Genomic DNA, 18,547 nt, shown 5'->3' with positions numbered 1-18,547 from the left:
GGTGTAACAATGGTATTGATGTCCTCATCATGGTGCCGTACTGGTCTCCGGGACGGTGTTCGGCGAGGGTCCGGACTGCTGAAATCCTTCACCCTCAATGGTTGTGGGGATCTCCGTGCCCCGCTCTGCAACGCCCGAGGTGTTGTCCTCGGGCGACTTTCGGAGTGTCTCGTCCACCCATCCTTGACCAGGAGATGGCCTTTGGGATGACACCTCGGTGTCCTCCATGGCGGGAGGAGAAAGGGCGCGAGATGGTCCATCACTCTCTGCCTTCCCGGTGGCTAAAGAGTTCCCCGTCGAAGAAGAGGGGATCGGGATCTCGCGTGTAGGGCTGAAAAGTATAAAGGAGGATGAGCATGACGAAGTTAGATTAAAATAATTGAACGAGTGAGTCTCTAAAACTTACGTCTCGACCAGGGGCTTCTCCCTTTGGGCCCGCCCCAGACTGTGTTTGGACTCTGTGTCCGAACTGTCCGAGAGGACCACTCGCCCTTTCTTCGGTGTCACCCGTTCTAGGCCCCAGGGGCTGTCCTTTCCCCCTCCTCGTCCTGAGAGGGGAGTCGCTCTCCACCTCCTCCTCATCCTCCTCCTCCTCTTCTTCGTCTTCATCTTCCTCGCAAGAGGAGACGGGCTCGACCTCTCCGGACACTGTAGCCGGAGGGGCCTTGCAGCAGGGCCCGTTCTTGGGCCCCTTGCTCTTCTTCTTGGCCTTCTTCTCCGGTGGCTGATAAGGCGCCGGAACTAGCATCTTCTCCAGCTGAGGAGTAACTAGGTTTTCGGGCAACAGAGCCAGACACTTGATCCGCTCCGACTTCTTGGTCCAACCCTGCAACAAAAGATGGGTTGATGAGTCCAGCATAGACCGAATATGTGTGTAAACATGTAACTAGATATGTCTTCGGAGAAACTGAACACTTACTGGAGAGGCCGGATACGCGAGGTTGATGTCGATGTCTTCGGTTTCCATGGGTCAGCTGCTCTTCCGTGCCTTAAAAAGCAGCTTCCACATCCCTTCGTGTGTAGTGTCAAAGAAGTGTTGTCGCGTCCGCGGATCCTCCGGCTTGAATTCCCACATAGGGGAAGCCCGGCGCTGGCAGGGGAGAATGTGGTGGAAAAGCATGATCTGTATCATGTTGGCTAGACCAACATTCTTTCCCAACACGTTGGTGATGTGCGTTTGGAGCACCAGCACCTCCGTCTGGGACCCCCAGTCCATGCCCTTCTCGCTCCAGGAAGTGAGCCTCATGGGGGGTCCGGATCTGAACTTCGGAATGGCCGCCCAGTTGGGGCGGCGTGGCTCGGTGATGTAGAACCACTCCTATTGCCAGATCTTCACGGTTTCCACGAAGGCCTCCTTGGGCCAAGTGGTGTTCGGCAGCTTGCTAATCATAGCCCCGCTACAGTCTGCGTGCTGCCCATCGACCACCTTCGGCTTCACGTTGAAGACCTTGAGCCATAAGCCGAAGTGTGGCCGGACGCGGAGGAGGCCTCACACATGACTATGAACGTCGATATGTGAAGAAAGAAGTTTGGGGCTAGATCGTGGAAATCTAGCCCGTAGTAGTACATAAGTCCGCAGACGAACTGGTGGAGTGGGAAACCTAACCCTCTAAGGAATGGGGAAGGAAGACAACCCGTTCGCCGGGCTCCGGAGTGGGAAGGACTAGACCTTCAGAGGGAAGCCGGTGCTTGATGTCGGTAGTGAGGTACCCGACACTCTGAAGATCTGCTATGTTCTCCTCCATCATGGAGGAGGCCTCCCACTTGCCCTTGGAGCCAGCTCCGGCCATGGTCGGAGTAGGTGGTGGTGGTGGTGAGAAAGATGGAGACTTTGCAAGCACAGAAGGGCTTGGGAGATTGGAAGACTGAGAAGATATGAAGGCGTGGGGAGGAAAGTGGGGGACCCTAGCCCTCTTATATGCAGTAAAAATACCAACCGCCCCCCACTCGTGCCTTGAATCTCGCCTATTCCCAATGGATGTGTGCGCCGCAAATGGTTGGATTACCCAAATGTCATTGATATGCAATCCCGTATTAAGTGGACACGATCTCTGTTTTGACAAGACGTGCCAATGAGGCGTGACGTTGAAGCACGGAATGCGGGGCATGAAAACGGTTCAAAATGACGGGTTTCGAGTTAGACGCTTCGTTGAGAGAGTTGTCCATAAAAGACGTTGTTCTCGTTTTCTATATATCCTGCCTTCGCGGGTAAGGGTTGTGTTTATTGCGAAAAGCCGGATTTAATTCTTTTATTGAGGATAGCCGATGTGTATTCTTTAAAGGAACCCGCCTTGCAATGCCGAAGACAATCTGAGCGCCGAATATATCATGATTGAAGACTGGTTCAGGGGCTACTGTGGGAGTCCTGGATTAGGGGGTCCTCGGGCGTCCGGTCTATTGATGTGGGCCGGACTGATGGGCCGTCAAGATACAAGATGGAAGATTATCCCTCGTGTCCGATGAGGGCTCTCACATGCGTGGATGGCAAGTATAGGTGTCCGGATATATTATTCCTTTCTGTAAAACCAACTTTGTACAACACTAGGCCCCTCCGGTGTATGTATAAACCGGAGGGTTGGATCGGACGCAGGATCATAACATTGCTAGGCTAGCTATCTAGGGTTAGCCGAATCGATCTCGTGGTAGATCAACTCTTGTAACTCCTATACCCTCGAATATAATCAAGCAGGTGTAGGGGTTTACCTCCATTAAGAGGGCCCAAACCTGGGTAAACGTTGTGTCCCTTCTCCATTGTTACTAATTATCCTCACACGCACAGCTTGGGCCCCCTACCCGAGATCTGCCGGTTTTGACACCGACACCCATTTTTGTTGTTCTTCCTAATCGCAAACAGTTCTTCTAGATCAACCGTGTGCCCAGCATAGCACACATAACTAAAATCTGAACCGTGTTTGATGTCTCCGCCATCGCAAACGTTTTCCACCTTATTTGACGGTTTTTTCTCACCACCATTTGCGATTATTGCATCGCACACAGTTTCGTCGAAGGGCCTCTGATCGTAGTGTCGCGTTAGCAGCATGTTGTAGTAGTGAACGGTTACATGGTGAGGGGCATCCTGGAGTAACCAGGGATTTGCCCGAGTGATGTAGGGTAGAACCCTAGATGCCCGATCTTTCAAGTTTGGAGGGGATCCTACCAAGAACACGAAGAACACGAGAGGGGAAACGAGGGGAACACGAGGGAAACACACGAGAAAACACTCAACCAACAAGAATATAGTCACACATGCGCTAGATCCTCGAAACACAAAAGGGTACAAGATCCGAATCCAACAAGGGACGATACATAGGTTAACCGGTTCTTCTCCGTGAGGAGGTCTTGAAGAGGGTCTTCTCCGAGAGGAGGTCTTGAATCCAAGTGGATCTTCACCGAAGAGGTGTCGGTCCGTCGCGGTGGAGTAGGTCCGGATGGATTAGCAAGGCTCTATCTCAAAGTATGAGCTATCACAATGCTAACCCTAGAACAGAGGTGGAGAAGTCATATATATAGGCTAAGGGGGGAGGGGTACATGGGCCTCAGCCCAAAACGCGCACGCATGCGGGGTCCGGATGATCCGAGCAGGGAGCCGGATGATCCGGGCTCTGTCCGGATGATCCGGGTGATGGCCCGGATCAGTCGACGGCGCAGGCAGTGGCGGCGATGGCCCGGATGTTCGGAAGGGGGTCCAGATGTCCGGTTGGTGTCCGGATGATCCGGGTGCTCATCCGGATGGTCCGACTTCGGGGTCCAACTACGGGTGTCATTGGGCGCATTATCCGTATCGTCCGAACCGGGGTCCTGATCGTCCGGGCTCTGTCCGGATCGTCCGGGACCTCATCCGGATCATCCGGCCAGCCTGGGACTTGGCTGATTTCTTCTCGGTCTTCACGCATGTCTTCTGCTTCCGATTCTCCTTGCTTCTTAGCTTCTCCATGGCTAAGTCCTTGGTACCTGAGTATGCAAAGCATCCCCCTTTGAGGTTGTAGCCATGTCTCATGTGATTCGAAATGGAGTTGTGAGAGGAGTGATGTCACCTCAGTTTCGAAAGCTCTTGGACGTGCTCTTTTCATTGGTCCAAGCGGTGTTGTAGGAGATGTAAATGTGTCCATGGATCATGGGATGCTCCGCATCACCGAGTTTCCTGGAATAACCAGGGGATCACTCTTGTGTGGAAAGCTACCCAGGTTCAAAGGGATCAAAGAATCTTTCATGACTAGAAGCTTACGTGTGCGGACAAAAGCTATTATTGGCTCTAGCTTAGTTGAATAGTTTGTGGGAACCATCCCGGGCAGGCTAGCAGATGTAGCGGAATGTATATGTATCGGCATATCCATGGTTAAGGGGTAACATATCTGAAAGACTTTGTCTCGATATCCCGGTTCTCAAACATCAAGCAGTGTGAGGACTACAAAGGAGGTGAATGAGTCTTATGGGGAAATTTGCACAAACCTCCCTAGAGTGTAAAACTAATCGACTAGTCGTGTCCCCGGTTACGTACAACTTGAGCATCTAGAAGTGAAATTATTGAGTGATCTCATCATTTTTAATGAATTGGGTTATAAATAAATTTGGATTTGGATTGAGCAGGAGGAACCATCTCAATAATGACATGAACTTGTAGCAATAATTTAATTAATTTGATATAGGACAAAATTAGCTTTATTCAGAAACTTGAAACTTAGAGCCTTCCACCAGTCAGATTGTATGTAGAGATAGAAATTAACATTTTTATTTCAAGGTGTGACATTGCCAGCATATTTCATGTGCTGACCTACACGGCTGCAACTTATCATGGTCCAGATTATTCCGACGAAGAGTGATATGCGATAGCTCGCTGTTCTTCACTCAATTCTACTAGTGGAGTTGATGGACCCATTATTCTTCTATGCTTCCCTAGTATCTCGATTTAGATGGACTTCCGCCATATTTATGTAAATAAATACTCAATTTGAGGATTTTTTATGTAATAAAGTGTGTGATTGAACTCTGTTATTTATCAAGTATTGTGTGTGCTAGCAAGTCGATTCATGGAATAGCACTTAAGCACAAAGACTTTGATCCATTTGGGTCGGGTCGCCACAATCTCCCTTCATTCAACGCGAACTTCATAATGTTGTATGATGTCTAAAAGCTCTGAATCACCAAAAAATCTGGAAATAAATATGATAATATAGCCAAATTGCCAAGTAAGCACTGCACCAACTAGAACCTATTTGATAGTGTGCATGTCATAGTTGTTAAAAAAATAATAAAATGTTGTGTTTGTACTTTTTACTATGTTGTGTTTGTACTTTTTACTATGTTAAAAAATTACAGACTTTGTGTGCATGTCATAGTTGTTTGCTCCCTTTCAATATTTTATAAAAATAATAAAATGCTAACCCAACAACGGTAATTAATTGGAGCATAAATGTTCACTCTTGAAATGGAAGGACGGAAGGTTAGTCTCTGTCGTCGAGTCCCAAGAGGACATTGGCACACAAGCACAGGAACCAGGAATCAGTGTCAACGATTTGGGGACCTCCTCGCACAAAACTCTCTCTTCGGTAGTCCATGAAATTGCACCACGCCTCGCAAGTAGTGACTCACGGGGGAACAGGCTGGCAGCTCAGGCGTAAGAGGCTCCGAGGTGGAGGAGGCCGGAGCTGCCGCACTTGGGGCATAGGCCGACGCTCTTGGGCACCATGAAGTACATGAAACACGCCCTGCACCCGACCGCAACGAGCACGTGGCTGGTGGCGTGCCCACTGTCGCTGGAGGCGGGCTCGTCACTGGGGAAGAAAGACGAGAGCACGGACGAGACGCCGGAGCTCCGGCTGCTACTGCTGCTGCTCTCCTCGTCGCCGTAGCCTTCACTATAGCCGTCGCTGTCATCATAGCCGTAGCCATAGTCGCCGGTGACGCTGGACGCCGCGGAGGTGTAGCCAGAGCTGGACGACGAAGTGAAGGCTGCGCGGTGTGAAGTGAAACAGGTGGACCGCGGCGTCGACAAGGCGGAGCAAAAGGACGGCGTGCGAGGGTCGATAGTCGTCCGGGTGCCGTCCTCCCAGTTGATGTAGTACACTTGCCCCGTCTGCATCAGATCATTAGGAAAAAAAAAAGGTAGCAAGTTCAATAGGTTCCCAGTAGCATCTAGATGTTGAGAAAAATCATGCAAAAAAAATGTTGAGGAAAATCAACTAAAAATAGAAAAGAGATGTTGCAAAAAAACTTTCAAAATGTATTTACATCTTGATTTGAGATAGGCCATGAAAACAATGTTTGATTACCAAGCAGAAGGAAAATGTTTAACAACTAGAACCGATGGACATCAATACAGGGGCAGAGCAATGTGGAATAGAAATGCTGGATCAGATGAAATGTGGAATATATGAAAGATTCTCTTCGGTCAGTGTGTGACAGTTGTGGTGGTTTTTAGCTTGGAAAAAAATAGAGATGAGTGCGGAGAGAATCAAAATGAAGAGGAGCGAGTGCGGAGAGTATTTGTGTAGAGTAATAAGAAAATAAAATGAGAAAACCCGCAACATATTTTTTCTCTAGGATTCGGAAATCGAACGGTGAAGATTCAGGCTACATCGCACCTTATTTTTAACCAACTTTTTTTGTTTGTTGGAAGCAGAGTGGCATTTTATTTGTGTAGATTCAGTACTGTAGCACCGTGACCCCGGTTCTCTAAGTTAGAGGATCTGGCTCCCTATCCTGGCGCAATAAAGATCCTCACAGCTCCGGTGATAATCGACATGGCTGTGGTCCAGAAGAAACCTATGGCAAAATCTAGCTTTACAAAGAGAGGGAGACAGAGCAAAAAGGAATGGATCCACACAGATATGTCAGGATTTACAAGACAAACGCAGATCTGATGGCGCACTTGGATATTAGTAGTATTTCAAGAAGAGAAAACAGCAGCATAGCAATGGGGGAGAACAAGTTGGCATCCAGCGGAAAGGGTCGAACCTTTCTGAAGCTGGAAAGAAATCACAAGGAGACGGATCAAATAATCAAAAGGAAATTTTGCAAGAGAAAAGAGTTGCCGGCTAGGAGCAGATTATGCAAGAGTCCAATAACAAGAGAACAAAAGAGGGGGCCAAAAGTGGAGGCGATTAATGAAGCTCAATCCGTCTCAAGTGTTCAGCCGCTTTGGCCATTAAATGATGCGAATGATTGACCCATCGAATCCGGGCCTCAAAACTACTAAGTACAGGTATCCAACTACCTCGTAAGCCGCTTGTCATTTATGTCCAAATGATTGGGAGAGCGCACACGCCCATGCACGCACGCCCACGGGGGCGCACGGCCATCGATCCCATCCCTGGCGGATGTTCGTTCTCCCTCCGATTCGGATGTTGTGAAGGGGAACAAATGACGGAATGTATAGATGGGGACGTGTGCGTACCCGGATGTCGAGGCACTGCTGCCAGTGGTAGGGCAGGGCGACGTCGGAGTTGAGCTCGACGGTGACGCCCTCGCTGTCGTTGCTGCCCTCAGCGCCCCTGGCGTGGCCGTGGCGGTGGCGCCGGCCCGGCCGCCGGCCGCCGCCGTTGAGGGAGCAGCTGCGCAGCGAAGAGGCGATCATCTCCATGTTGGGAGCAGTGGCCATCCAGAGCGGCGACAAGGAGCGAGGGGCCGGTGGCCTCTGCCTGCCGACGGTGGGTGGAAATGAGGGAGGAAAGTGGAAAAGGAAAGAGGAATTTCTTGCTTCGCTTTTGGCCGTGGTGTTGTTGTGTTCGTCGCGTGGGGTATCCCGTGACCGTGAGCGAGACCAGCGGGGTGGGCTGGCGAAAGTGCTGCAAGAGTGGCTCCTTTCCCTGGCTGGAGCCACACTTATATAGTCCAACGTGTTCTTGAAAGAAGTCATATACTACTCAATGTTTGTTTTGTGTGCTATCATTTTTATCTTTTGGACAACGCTAACGCCCACATATGTGGTAAGAGCCAAACCAGCCCACACGCCCTATAACACACAGACTACGCCACATTACAGCATGCATGCATCTGAAAATCTTTGTGGATTTTCAGTTTTTAAAATGTTTTATCTCTTAAATAAAAAATCCGATTGATGATCCGTTTTCACAATTAAATCCCTCGCGGCGAGATTTTTGAAACTGGATCTCATATCAATATATTTTGACGAAATGTTTTTTGGATTAAAAGTTGTCATGTCTATTGCATATGAATTGCCATGATGTTTACACTGAAGTTGTCATGATATGTTTCAGCTATTTTCTTCTATATTTAAAAGTAAATTTTTACATATTATAAAATAGTGAATTAAGAAACTAGACTTGCCATGAACAATAAACTAATATTGTTATGATACATGCACTTTAAATTGCCATGGTTCATACAAAAAATAGTTTTCATAGTGAAAGTACTCGAATTGCCATCATCAAAAAAAACTAAAATTGTCATGCTCTACAAATTAAAATTGCCACATGGCAACTTTAGTTTAAGCACTATGGCAACTACAGTGTAAACATCATGGCAACTTTTGGGCAAAAAAAAAATCGTCAAAACATATTTGAAGATCTCGTTGAGACGAATTTAATGGTGAAAACGGATTTTTAATTAGGAGATAAAACATTTTTAAGCCGAAAACCAAAAAGATTCCTGCTGATGTCATGTGTTCATATGTGGCAAAATGAGTGGTGATGAAGGCGCATGGATGATGTGCAAGATGCCACACGTGTGGGCGTTAGTTTTTCGTATCTTTTTTGGGATGTGCTAGCCTCCTTATCAAAATCACGCCGATAACTGCCATACGTGCGGGCTACTAGGAGGTCGTGCCGCACGACCCGTCCAGTATTTCACCAAGCCAGCCTGCACGACCGTCGTTCGGACGAAGACCCCAACACCCGCACATCCGCACGACGACCTAACGGCCCACACGTTCTGGCGTGAACCCCGCTAGCCTGCACAAACTAGCATGAGTCACCCACAAGAGAGTCGCCACCCCAAAAAACCTCCCATAACCCTTCTTCCAACGCCCACCTCCTGATCAACTCCTTTCCCCTGCCTCTATCCTATGGTTTCTCAAGTTGCCATGGCAACCGCATCAAACCCTAACTCGATCTAGACGAAGAAGAACGACAAGAAATTCATCAAGGTCAGTAATCACATGAATCTAACCCTTCTCCTCTTCCCTCACATTTCAATTTTTCCAACAAAAATTTGATTGAGGCGAAGGTGTCTCGATGTTTCGATGAGATAGCTATCATTTTCTGTGGGAGTCGACTTGGACGATTCGACTACGATCGTGCGAAGACGTCGCACCTTAGCAATCGCTAAACCAACTTCTGAGGGTTATTGACAACGCCGGAGCACGATCAACCTGACCACGAGGGTCTATTTCCTGCGAGCAAACGAAGAACAAGCAAGAAACTGAGATTGTAATCTGGATATTGCGTATATAAGATGAAAGCTTTATTGATCAAGATGGGGTTCTGTGACGTCTTGGTCTGGTCGTTGAACACAAAGGAAGTATGCGTAGTTGTAGCTTAGACGAATTTTTAATATAAACAAAACCCAAAGTCTAAACGACGCCCTAAGGGCTGTATATATGGAGGAAGAGGGGGGAATTTCGTGGCCCTTGGGGGAGGGGTCCGAAACCAACCCTATCTCTTATTTCTCCACACGTACGAACTCTAAAAACAGCCTATAATTATGTACTTCAAAATTGCATGGGCCTGGCCCAATAATAAGGTGACGCGGAACCTATAATAGCCTCTGGACGAAATTTGTGAAGTGACATCTTGTATATTTTGTCCAAGACTTCATGCACTCGTTATGGTGGCTTCAAAGTCCTGAAATCATCACTTGAAACTCTGTTCTTGTTTCCCTTGCGCATGTCGTCATCTCCATGCTTGTTCTTGCTCCAATGTTCATCCTCCTCCAAGCTAGACCCTTCATTTGTAAGCAAAACAAATGTATCCAATTTAGGCAGCATCATATTCTCATGAACATTAGAATCATTACCAAGAAATGAAAGTACCTCGTAACTTAATTGGCATGAACGAGCTCTAGTAATTGGTCCAATATGTATAGTAGCAGGGGTTGTGGGTGTAACAATGGTATTGATGACCTCATCATCCTCCCCTTCTTGAAATGAAGTCGTCCTCGATGGAAGCTCATCTTCCTCACCCAAATAAGGCTTCAAATCTGCAATGTTAAAAGTGGGACTAACCCCAAAATCTGCACACAGCTCAAGTTTATATGCATTATCATTTATTTTCTCTAACACCTTAAAAGGACCATCAGCACGTGGCATTAGCTTTGATTTGCGTAAATCAAGAAATCTATCCTTAGGAAAATGTAATCAAACAAGATCTCCAGGTGCAAACACAACATGTTTTCTACCCTAATCTCCAGCAAGTTTATATTTACCATTCATACGCTCAATGTTTTTCTTAGTTAACTCATGCATTTTTAAAATCAATTCAGCACATTGTTCAGCATGAAAATTAACCTTCTCCGAAGATGGAAGAGGCACCAAATCAATAGGTGCACAAGGTAGAAAACCATACACAATTTCAAAAGGGCACATCTTAGTAGTAGAATGCAACGAACGATTATAAGCAAATTCAATATGAGGCAAGCATTCCTCCCACATTTTCTTATTATTCTTCAAAACAGCCCTAAGCATAGTAGACAATGTTCTATTGACGACTTCGGTTTGTCCATCAGTTTGGAGGTGACAAGTAGTACTAAAAAGCAGTTTAGTCCCCAACATAGCCCATAAACATCTCCAAAAGTGGCTAAGAAATTTAGTATCACGATCTGAAACAATAGTATTTAGCGCACCATGAACACGAATAATTTCATGAAAGAATAAATCAGCAACATTAACAACATCATCGCTTTTATGACATGGTATAAAGTGTGCCATTTCCGAGAATCTATCCACGACAATAAATATGCTATCCCTCCCCTTCTATGTTCGAGGTAAACCTAAAACAAAGTCCATAAATATATCCTCCCAAGGAACACTAGGTAAAGGCAAAGGCATATATAAACCATGAGGATTGATTCATGACTTAGCTTTTTGACATGTAGTGCAGCGAGCAATACACGCTCAACATCCCGTCTCATCTTTGGCCAAAAGAATTGTGTAGCAAGTACATCCTCCGTCTTCTTCACGCCAAAGTGTCCCATTAATCCTCCTCCATGCGCCTCCTGCCAACAAAAGACAAATGGAGCTAGCTGGAATGCATAGCTTATTAGCACGGAACACAAATCCATCATTAATGATGAACTTGTTCCACATACTTCCTTCTTTACAATTCTTCATTACATCTTTAAAATCAGCATCATGCACATATTGATCTTTGATGGTCTCCAAACCAAATATTTTGAAGTCAAGTTGTGAAAGCATAGTATAGCGACGAGACAAAGCATCAGTAATATTTTCTTTACCCTTCTTATGTTTAATGACATAAGGGAAAGTCTCAATGAATTCAACCCATTTAGCATGTCTACGATTCAGTTTAGCTTGACTTTTAATATGTTTTGAAGATTCATGATCAGAATGTATAACAAATTCTTTGGGCCATAAATAATGTTGCCATGTTTCAAAAGTCTGAAAAAGAGCATATAATTCTTTATCATAAGTAGAATAATTCAGACTAGGCCCACTCAATTTTTCAGAAAAGTATGCATCAGGTTTTCCATCTTGTAAACACACCTCCTAATCCAATTCCACTAGCATCACATTCAAGCTCAAAAGTCTTATTACAATATGGAAGTTGGAGTAAAGGAGCATGTGTCAACTTATCTTCCAATACCGTGAAGGCTTCTTCCTGTGCGGTACCCCAAACAAAAGGCACATCCTTCTTTGTAAGCTCATTGAGAGGTGCAACAATGGTGCTGAAATCTCTCACAAAACGCCTATAGAATCCAGCGAGGCCAAGAAAACTCCTCACTTGTGTGAACGTTTTGGGCTGCGGCCAAATCTCAATAGCTTCAATCTTGGCTTTATCAACTTCAATTTGTTGTGGAGTAACAACATAGCCAAGAAAATATACTCGGTCGGTGCAAAAGATTCACTTCCCAAGGTTACCAAACAAACGTGCATCACGTAGAGCAATAAAAACAGCACGTAAATGTTCCAAATGTTCCTCCAAAGATCTGCTATAAATCAGTATATCATCAGAATAGACTACCACAAATCGTCCAATGAAAGCACCTAAAACTTCGTTCATTAATCTCATGAAAGTACTAGGTGTATTAGTTAACCCAAAAGGCATGACTGACCACTCAGATAATCCAAACTTAGTTTTAAATGTTGTTTTCCATTCATCTCCCAATTTCATACGAATTTGATGGTATCCACTATGCAAATCAACTTTGGAGAATATTGTAGAGCCACTCAATTCATCAAGCATGTCATCTAGCCTAGGAATAGGATGATGATAATGAATAGTAATATTATTAATGCCTGTACAATCAACACACATACACGATGTACCATCCTTTTTTGGCACTAGTATAAGAGGAACATCACAAGGACTAAGAGATTCGCGTATATAACCATTGTCGAGCAACTCCTGTACTTGATGCATAATCTCCTTCGTCTCCTCTGGATTGGTACGGTATGACGCACAGTTTGGCAGCGAAGCACCGGGAATTAAGCCAATCTGATGCTCAATCCCTCGAATGGGTGGTAATCCCGGTGGCACGTCTTGTGGAAAGACGTCAGCGAACTCCTACAAAATGTTAGTGACAGCAGGAGGCAAAGAGGAAGGTACATTATTGAAAGAAAATAATGCATCTTTGCAAACAAAAGCATAGCAAACAGATTTGCTGAAATCTAGATCATCAATATCAGATTTGGTGGAAAGTAAACATGCACTTTTCAATTTAATTTCAGAAGCAACACTACATGGTTCATTATTAGGCTTCATTTGTTGCTCAAAATCTTTTGCCACAATCTGATTTTCACTTTATTTTTCTCCTATTTTGTTTTATTAGCTCTATTAATATCATCTTTCAAAATGAAATCAGGAGTCATAGGAAGCAAAGTAATATTTGTATCCTTATGAAAAAGAGCATACTGATTGTTTCTGATAGAGGCGGGGGTGTCCCGATCTTTCGATGAGACGATAACTATCGATTTGGTGGAGATGACTTTGCTGATCCGACTACAAACGCGCACGACGTTGCGCCTTAGCAATCACTAAACCATCTCCGAGAGGTTGTTGACCACGCCGGAGCACGATCAACATGACCACGAAGGTCTATCCTACAAGCAATCGAAGAACAAGCAAGAATATGATAAATAATCTGAATATTACGAATATGGATGAAGTATTGATAATGGTGGGGATTCAAAAGTGGTCTTGTTCTGGTCGTTGGACACAAACGAAGTACACAAAGTTGCTTTGGCTAACTTTTAACTAAACAAATCCCAAGGAAAAAGCTACTAGATGGATGTACTTATATAGGAGCAAGGGGTGGCAGCCAAGGAGGTGGGAGGACGTCCCAAGGCAGCCTAAAACTAACCCTAGGTCGTACAAGGCTCATGGGCCCAAGTGAAGGTGATGCAACACCTTTGGACTTGTAGTTTGACTCGGATTCTGCTGCAGCATTAGATTGTTTCGTCGATAACTCAACGCTCCAAATGGATTTTAAGGTGATTCCAATTGGGTTGGAAAAGCACGAAATCTACTTTCCAACAAAAAAAGAATCACCCAAGTTGGAGTCCGTATGAAAGAGTTCTTGGCATTTTGATTCAGGCATGTCTGTGTAGTCCGAATCTGAATCCAGAACGTGAGAGACTTGAACTCTATCTTCTCTTGGCCCAAAAGTGACATGAGAGAACTTTTTAAACATCACATAAACATATATTTTCCTCTTATCTTCATTTGTGGATTGTACGAATGTCCCATACACCTGCAATTAGACATGACACAAAAGTTTGTGAAGTATTTTTGTCCTGGATGACATAAATAAATTATTGCATAGTTTGCATTAGAAATCACCTCACAAATATACATGTATGCAATATTTTTGGTTGTATCCAAGGTAGTCATGTCCTCATCATCCCCCCCTTCTTGAAAACAAAACCATCCTTGGCGTTGCTTAATCTGAAATGTGGCTAACAAAAGAGACAAGGTGTATATGTTGTATATGTATATGTCATCCATTTTTAGTTCCCTTGGTTTTTACACAAATGACACATGTATACATGAGTAACCTTCATAGTTCATAAAATCTATAGCCAAAATATTATCACAAGAAGTAGAAGGGATGAGAATATTGCAACTCAGTTTGCACATATAAGCGAAGCTCTTATTCATTTCAAAAGGTTGACAATGTTCATCATTAAACCATCCTAACATTGGTGAATAAACGTCATTTGCATCAAATTTAAATGCTACAACATGCTTAAATAAACAAACATGTAATAAGTCATTGGTCACAGAATCATCACCAAGATTAGAGGTCATATCAAAATGCTTAAACATTGGTTCTTTTACATCAACAGTTAATTCAATGGGTGCACTCAAAATTGTTGGTATTTTAGTTGTTTGATCACATGACGCATTCATGACAGTAACACAATTCTCTAAAATAGGTGGTGTGCCAAAATCAATAGGTAACACAACACATGATGTATTCAAGTTAACTAGGCATGCATCATTCTCATGTGAAAGTGGAAAATCTATACCTTTGTCATTACCTCTTATGATCAACTCAGATGATGTAGGCACTCTCGATGGTGATGTGTCACATGGTGGAGATAATGTAGTCCTCGCAACAATGGATGTGGTTTTCATAGTACGCCTCGTAGTTGAAGAAATATCTGTATCAACACTTGGAATGTGCACCATGCGCTTGTTCTCCTTGTGGGCAACATGTTGTTTTATTTCCTGTTCAGCTTTGCAAGCAAGACGAAACAAATGATCGATAGGATAACACTCCTCATGAATTAGTATCTCTTGGATATCATGATTTAATCCTCCCCAAAATCTATCCATAAAATCTTCTTCACTTTCTTCTAAAAATGAGTGCAACAATGCAGTTTGTAAATCATCATAATATTTTGTTACCGTGTCAGTGCCTTGTTTTAAATGTTGTAATTTTTTAATCATGTCACGAGTATAATAAACATCAACGAATCTATCTCTCATGACAAGTTTTAAATCATCCCAAGTAGTAGGTATAAAATCAGGGTTTAACCGACAATATTCACTCCACCAAACTAAAGCAAAGGTACTGAAAGTACTAACTGCAGCTTGAAATTTTCCACGCTCATCAAAATTATGGGAAGCAAATATAGCATTTATTTCATACTCCCATTCAACATATAAATCAGGCCTAAAACGACCAATAAATGGTGGCATGAAAACATTAACCTGATTATGTGCATTTGATATTGTTGCTCCTCTTGTGACGATTGTTCTATTTTCTTAGGTGGTGGAAAATCTCCCACGATCGATGAAGCCCTAGAACTAACAACTCTGAAACCTACCAAAGTTAGTAGAAAATAGGAAACAAAATTTGTTCCTATGAACTACTAGGATATGGTGGTAAAACGCTCATAGTATATAGCAAATATCAATATCTTAAAAGTTCTTACCATGCAGCAGGTGGTGACAGGCAACCAGCGGTGTCAAATCACTCCAAAGACTGAGTAAAATGATTGCCAGGAGAATGTAAGTATACACGGTGTAGTAATATGTGGAGCTAGGTTGGCTATATATGGTAGCAAAAGATTAACAACAATCAATTCAGAGATGCAATGTTGAATAAACGCTCAACGACGGTACTGTGCTGGTCCTAGGCTAGACCGGACTAGAGACGCGAGCCTAGAACACTAATAAGGTCATAGTATAGCACAACTAGCATCAATAAAGGATATGAAGTAGCTCTGGGTAGCAACATAAAAGTGAATATCACAATAGCAGTAAAGATAATGATGTGAAATAACTGCCAAGCAGGACATACCAACAACTTTCTCTCCAACTTTCCTCTGGAAATTTTTGTTCCAATTTTTTGATAATTTTACTAAGTAATGGCACTGACTCAAGCTTTCAAATGCAAAACGAATCACTCAATTCCGAGTTGATATGAGGAGTCAAAAAATTCTAAAACTGGCATGAAAACCGGAACAAGCTGTGTTCGCGAACTTCGGAGGGAAAAAAGACCTATTTAGAAGACAATTTTGAGGTGTCAAATATTGAACTATCTTTTGCAACCATTTAGATGCGTCTCGTCTCTAGCTTTAATTTGAGTATTTGTGGAGCCAAAACGGACTTCATATGAAAAAGATATGTCTGTTTTACTGAACACTGCGCAAAACAGATTCCAATCCGAATTCAGGTACGAGATTGAGACTAGATAGATCCGAATTTTGCGTTTTTTTCTCTCACTTTTTTCTTTTTCTTTCTTTCCTTTTTTTCTCTGACTTTTTTTTGCTTTTCTCTCTCTCTTTTTTCTCTGTCTTTTTTTCTCCCTCTTTCCAAAACAAACTAGAGAAGATGCAGATTGGATCAAGCGAAGATGCGAACAACCTCAACTATGATTATGATCATAACCGGTGGGTTGGACGTGATGAAAATTGATGGATGGGTGGTGGACAGCGGAAGGGATAACGATGCAGCGGCAGTGTGACTACTGTAAATAGAACTCAAAACTCTAAATGAACTAGACACTAAGACCAGCAACTCCACACGAGGATGCAACCGATAATTCAATAATGCAAACAATAAAAAGAAAATTGCAAAGGCTCAGACTGGCTTGGACAAAGGATGAATAGATGTAACCTTTTGTTGTGGCTTTTTCTTGGACAATAGGTAAGAAAATAAATCTAATCTAGGGAAAACTGGAAATTCTCACCGAGCAACCTGGCTCTGATACCACTTGATAGAGGCGGGGGTGTCCCGATCTTTTGATGAGACGATAACTATCAATTTAGTGGAGTTGACTTTGACGATCTGACTACAAACATGCACGACGTTGCGCGTTAGCAATCCCTAAACCAACTCTGAGAGGTTATTGACCACGCCGGAGCACGATCAACTTGACCACGAAGGTCTGTTCCTGCAAGCAATCAAAGAACAAGCACGAATATGATAAAGCAATCTGAGTATTGCGAATATGGATGAAGTATTGATAATGGTGGGGATCCAAAAGTGGTCTTGGTCTGGTCGTTTGACACAAATGAAGTACACGAAGTTGCGTTGGCTAACTTTTAACTAAACAAATCAAAAGGAAAAAGCTGCTAGATGGATCTACTTATATAGGAGCAAGGGGTGGCAGCCAAGGAGGTGGGAGGACGTCCCAAGGCAGCCTAAAACTAACCCTAGGTCGTACAAGGCTCATGGGCCCAAGTGGAGGTGATGCAAGACCTTTGGACTTGTAGTTTGACTCGGATTCTGCTGCAGCGTGAGATTGTTTCATTGATAACTCAATGCTTCGGATGGATTTTAAGGTGATTCCAATTGGGTTGGAAAGAGCACGAAATCTACTTTCCAACCAAAAAAGTCACACAATTTGGAGTCCGTATAAAAGAGTTCTTGGCGTTTTGAGTTAGGGATGTCTGTGAAGTCCGAATCTGAATCCAGAACGTGAGAGACTTGGAATCTATCTTCTCTTGGCGCAAAAGTGACGTGAGAGGACTTTTTGAACAACACATAAACATATCTTTTCCTATTATCTTCATGTGTGGATTGTACGAATGTACAATACACCTGCAATTAGACATGGCACAAAAGTTTGTGAAGTATTTTTGTCCTGGATGACATAAATAAATTATTGCATAGTTTGCATTAGAAATCACCTCACAAATATACATGTATGCAATATTTTTGGTTCTATCCAAGGTAGTCATGTCCTCATCAGTTTCTACCATGGTGTACAATTTTTTTATCAAATTGCCATGGTCTACCAAGTAATAAGGAACATGCTTGCATAGGTACCACATCACAATCAACATAATCAACATATGTAGAGATACTAAAATGCACACGAACAGTACGTGTTACCTTACCCTGCCGCTGTTGTTAAACCATTGGATGTAGTAAGGGTGTGGATGTGGTCTTGTGGTGAGAGATAATTTCTCCACCATATCCATGCTAGCCAAGTTGTTGCAGCTCCCTCGATCTATGATGACATGAACAGAACGTTCCTTCACAATTCCCTTTGATAGAGGCAAAGGTGTCCCGTCTTCCGATGAGATGGTGATTATCGTTTTGGAGGAGTAGACTTTGACGATCTGACTACGTACGTGCGAGGACGTCGTGCCTTAGCAATCGCTAAACCAACTCCGAGAGGTTATTGACCACGCCGGAGCACGATCAACCTGACCACGAGTGTCTATTTTCCTGCGAGCAAACAAAGAACAAGCAAGAAACTGAGATTGCAATCTAGATATTGCGAATATAAGATGAAAGCTTTATTGATCAAGATGGGGTTCTGTGACATCTTGGTCTGGTCGTTGAACACAAACAAAGTACGCGAAGTTGCAGCTATGGCGAACTTTCAATCTAAACAAAACCCAAAGTCGAAACGGTGTCCTAAGGGTTGTATATATGGAGGAAGAGGGGGGGGG

The 18,547-nt window shown here is 43.7% G+C and overlaps 2 protein-coding genes across 2 annotated transcripts; both read right to left on the bottom strand.

Moving 5' to 3' along the window:
• Positions 1 to 9: 9 nt before the first annotated feature.
• On the bottom strand, positions 10 to 2,561 carry LOC123172764 (phospholipid phosphatase-related protein type 3-like). The gene is made up of 3 exons (XM_044589690.1): positions 920 to 2,561; positions 407 to 826; positions 10 to 331 (listed from the first exon to the last, which is right to left on the bottom strand). The coding sequence occupies exons 1-3, from the start codon at positions 965 to 967 to the stop codon at positions 260 to 262; spliced, it is 540 nt and encodes a 179-aa protein (XP_044445625.1). The 5' UTR covers positions 968 to 2,561; the 3' UTR covers positions 10 to 259.
• A 2,834-nt stretch (positions 2,562 to 5,395) lies between these two features.
• LOC123172763 (uncharacterized protein DDB_G0271670-like) lies at positions 5,396 to 7,798 on the bottom strand. The gene is made up of 2 exons (XM_044589689.1): positions 7,394 to 7,798; positions 5,396 to 6,073 (listed from the first exon to the last, which is right to left on the bottom strand). The coding sequence occupies exons 1-2, from the start codon at positions 7,595 to 7,597 to the stop codon at positions 5,609 to 5,611; spliced, it is 669 nt and encodes a 222-aa protein (XP_044445624.1). The 5' UTR covers positions 7,598 to 7,798; the 3' UTR covers positions 5,396 to 5,608.
• Positions 7,799 to 18,547: the final 10,749 nt, after the last annotated feature.

The sequence above is a fragment of the Triticum aestivum genome, unplaced genomic scaffold (assembly GCF_018294505.1).
Source record: "Triticum aestivum cultivar Chinese Spring unplaced genomic scaffold, IWGSC CS RefSeq v2.1 scaffold9766, whole genome shotgun sequence".
Lineage (NCBI taxonomy): Eukaryota > Viridiplantae > Streptophyta > Magnoliopsida > Poales > Poaceae > Triticum > Triticum aestivum.
The sequence above is the reverse complement of the archived record's forward strand: the minus strand, read 5'-3'. Positions and strand labels throughout refer to the sequence as shown.

What these genes read in the sequence shown, in the direction of transcription:
- LOC123172764 (XM_044589690.1), bottom strand. Translation starts at nt 967, where the DNA reads ATGGAAACCGAAGACATCGACATCAACCTCGCGTATCCGGCCTCTCCA. An exon ending in TCGCGTATCCGGCCTCTCCA is followed by an intron (nt 827 to 919) that starts GTAAGTGTTCAG and finishes CTTTTGTTGCAG; the next exon opens with GGTTGGACCAAGAAGTCGGA. An exon ending in GAGAAGCCCCTGGTCGAGAC is followed by an intron (nt 332 to 406) that starts GTAAGTTTTAGA and finishes TATACTTTTCAG; the next exon opens with CCCTACACGCGAGATCCCGA.
- LOC123172763 (XM_044589689.1), bottom strand. Translation starts at nt 7,597, where the DNA reads ATGGCCACTGCTCCCAACATGGAGATGATCGCCTCTTCGCTGCGCAGC. An exon ending in AGCAGTGCCTCGACATCCGG is followed by an intron (nt 6,074 to 7,393) that starts GTACGCACACGT and finishes GATCTGATGCAG; the next exon opens with ACGGGGCAAGTGTACTACAT.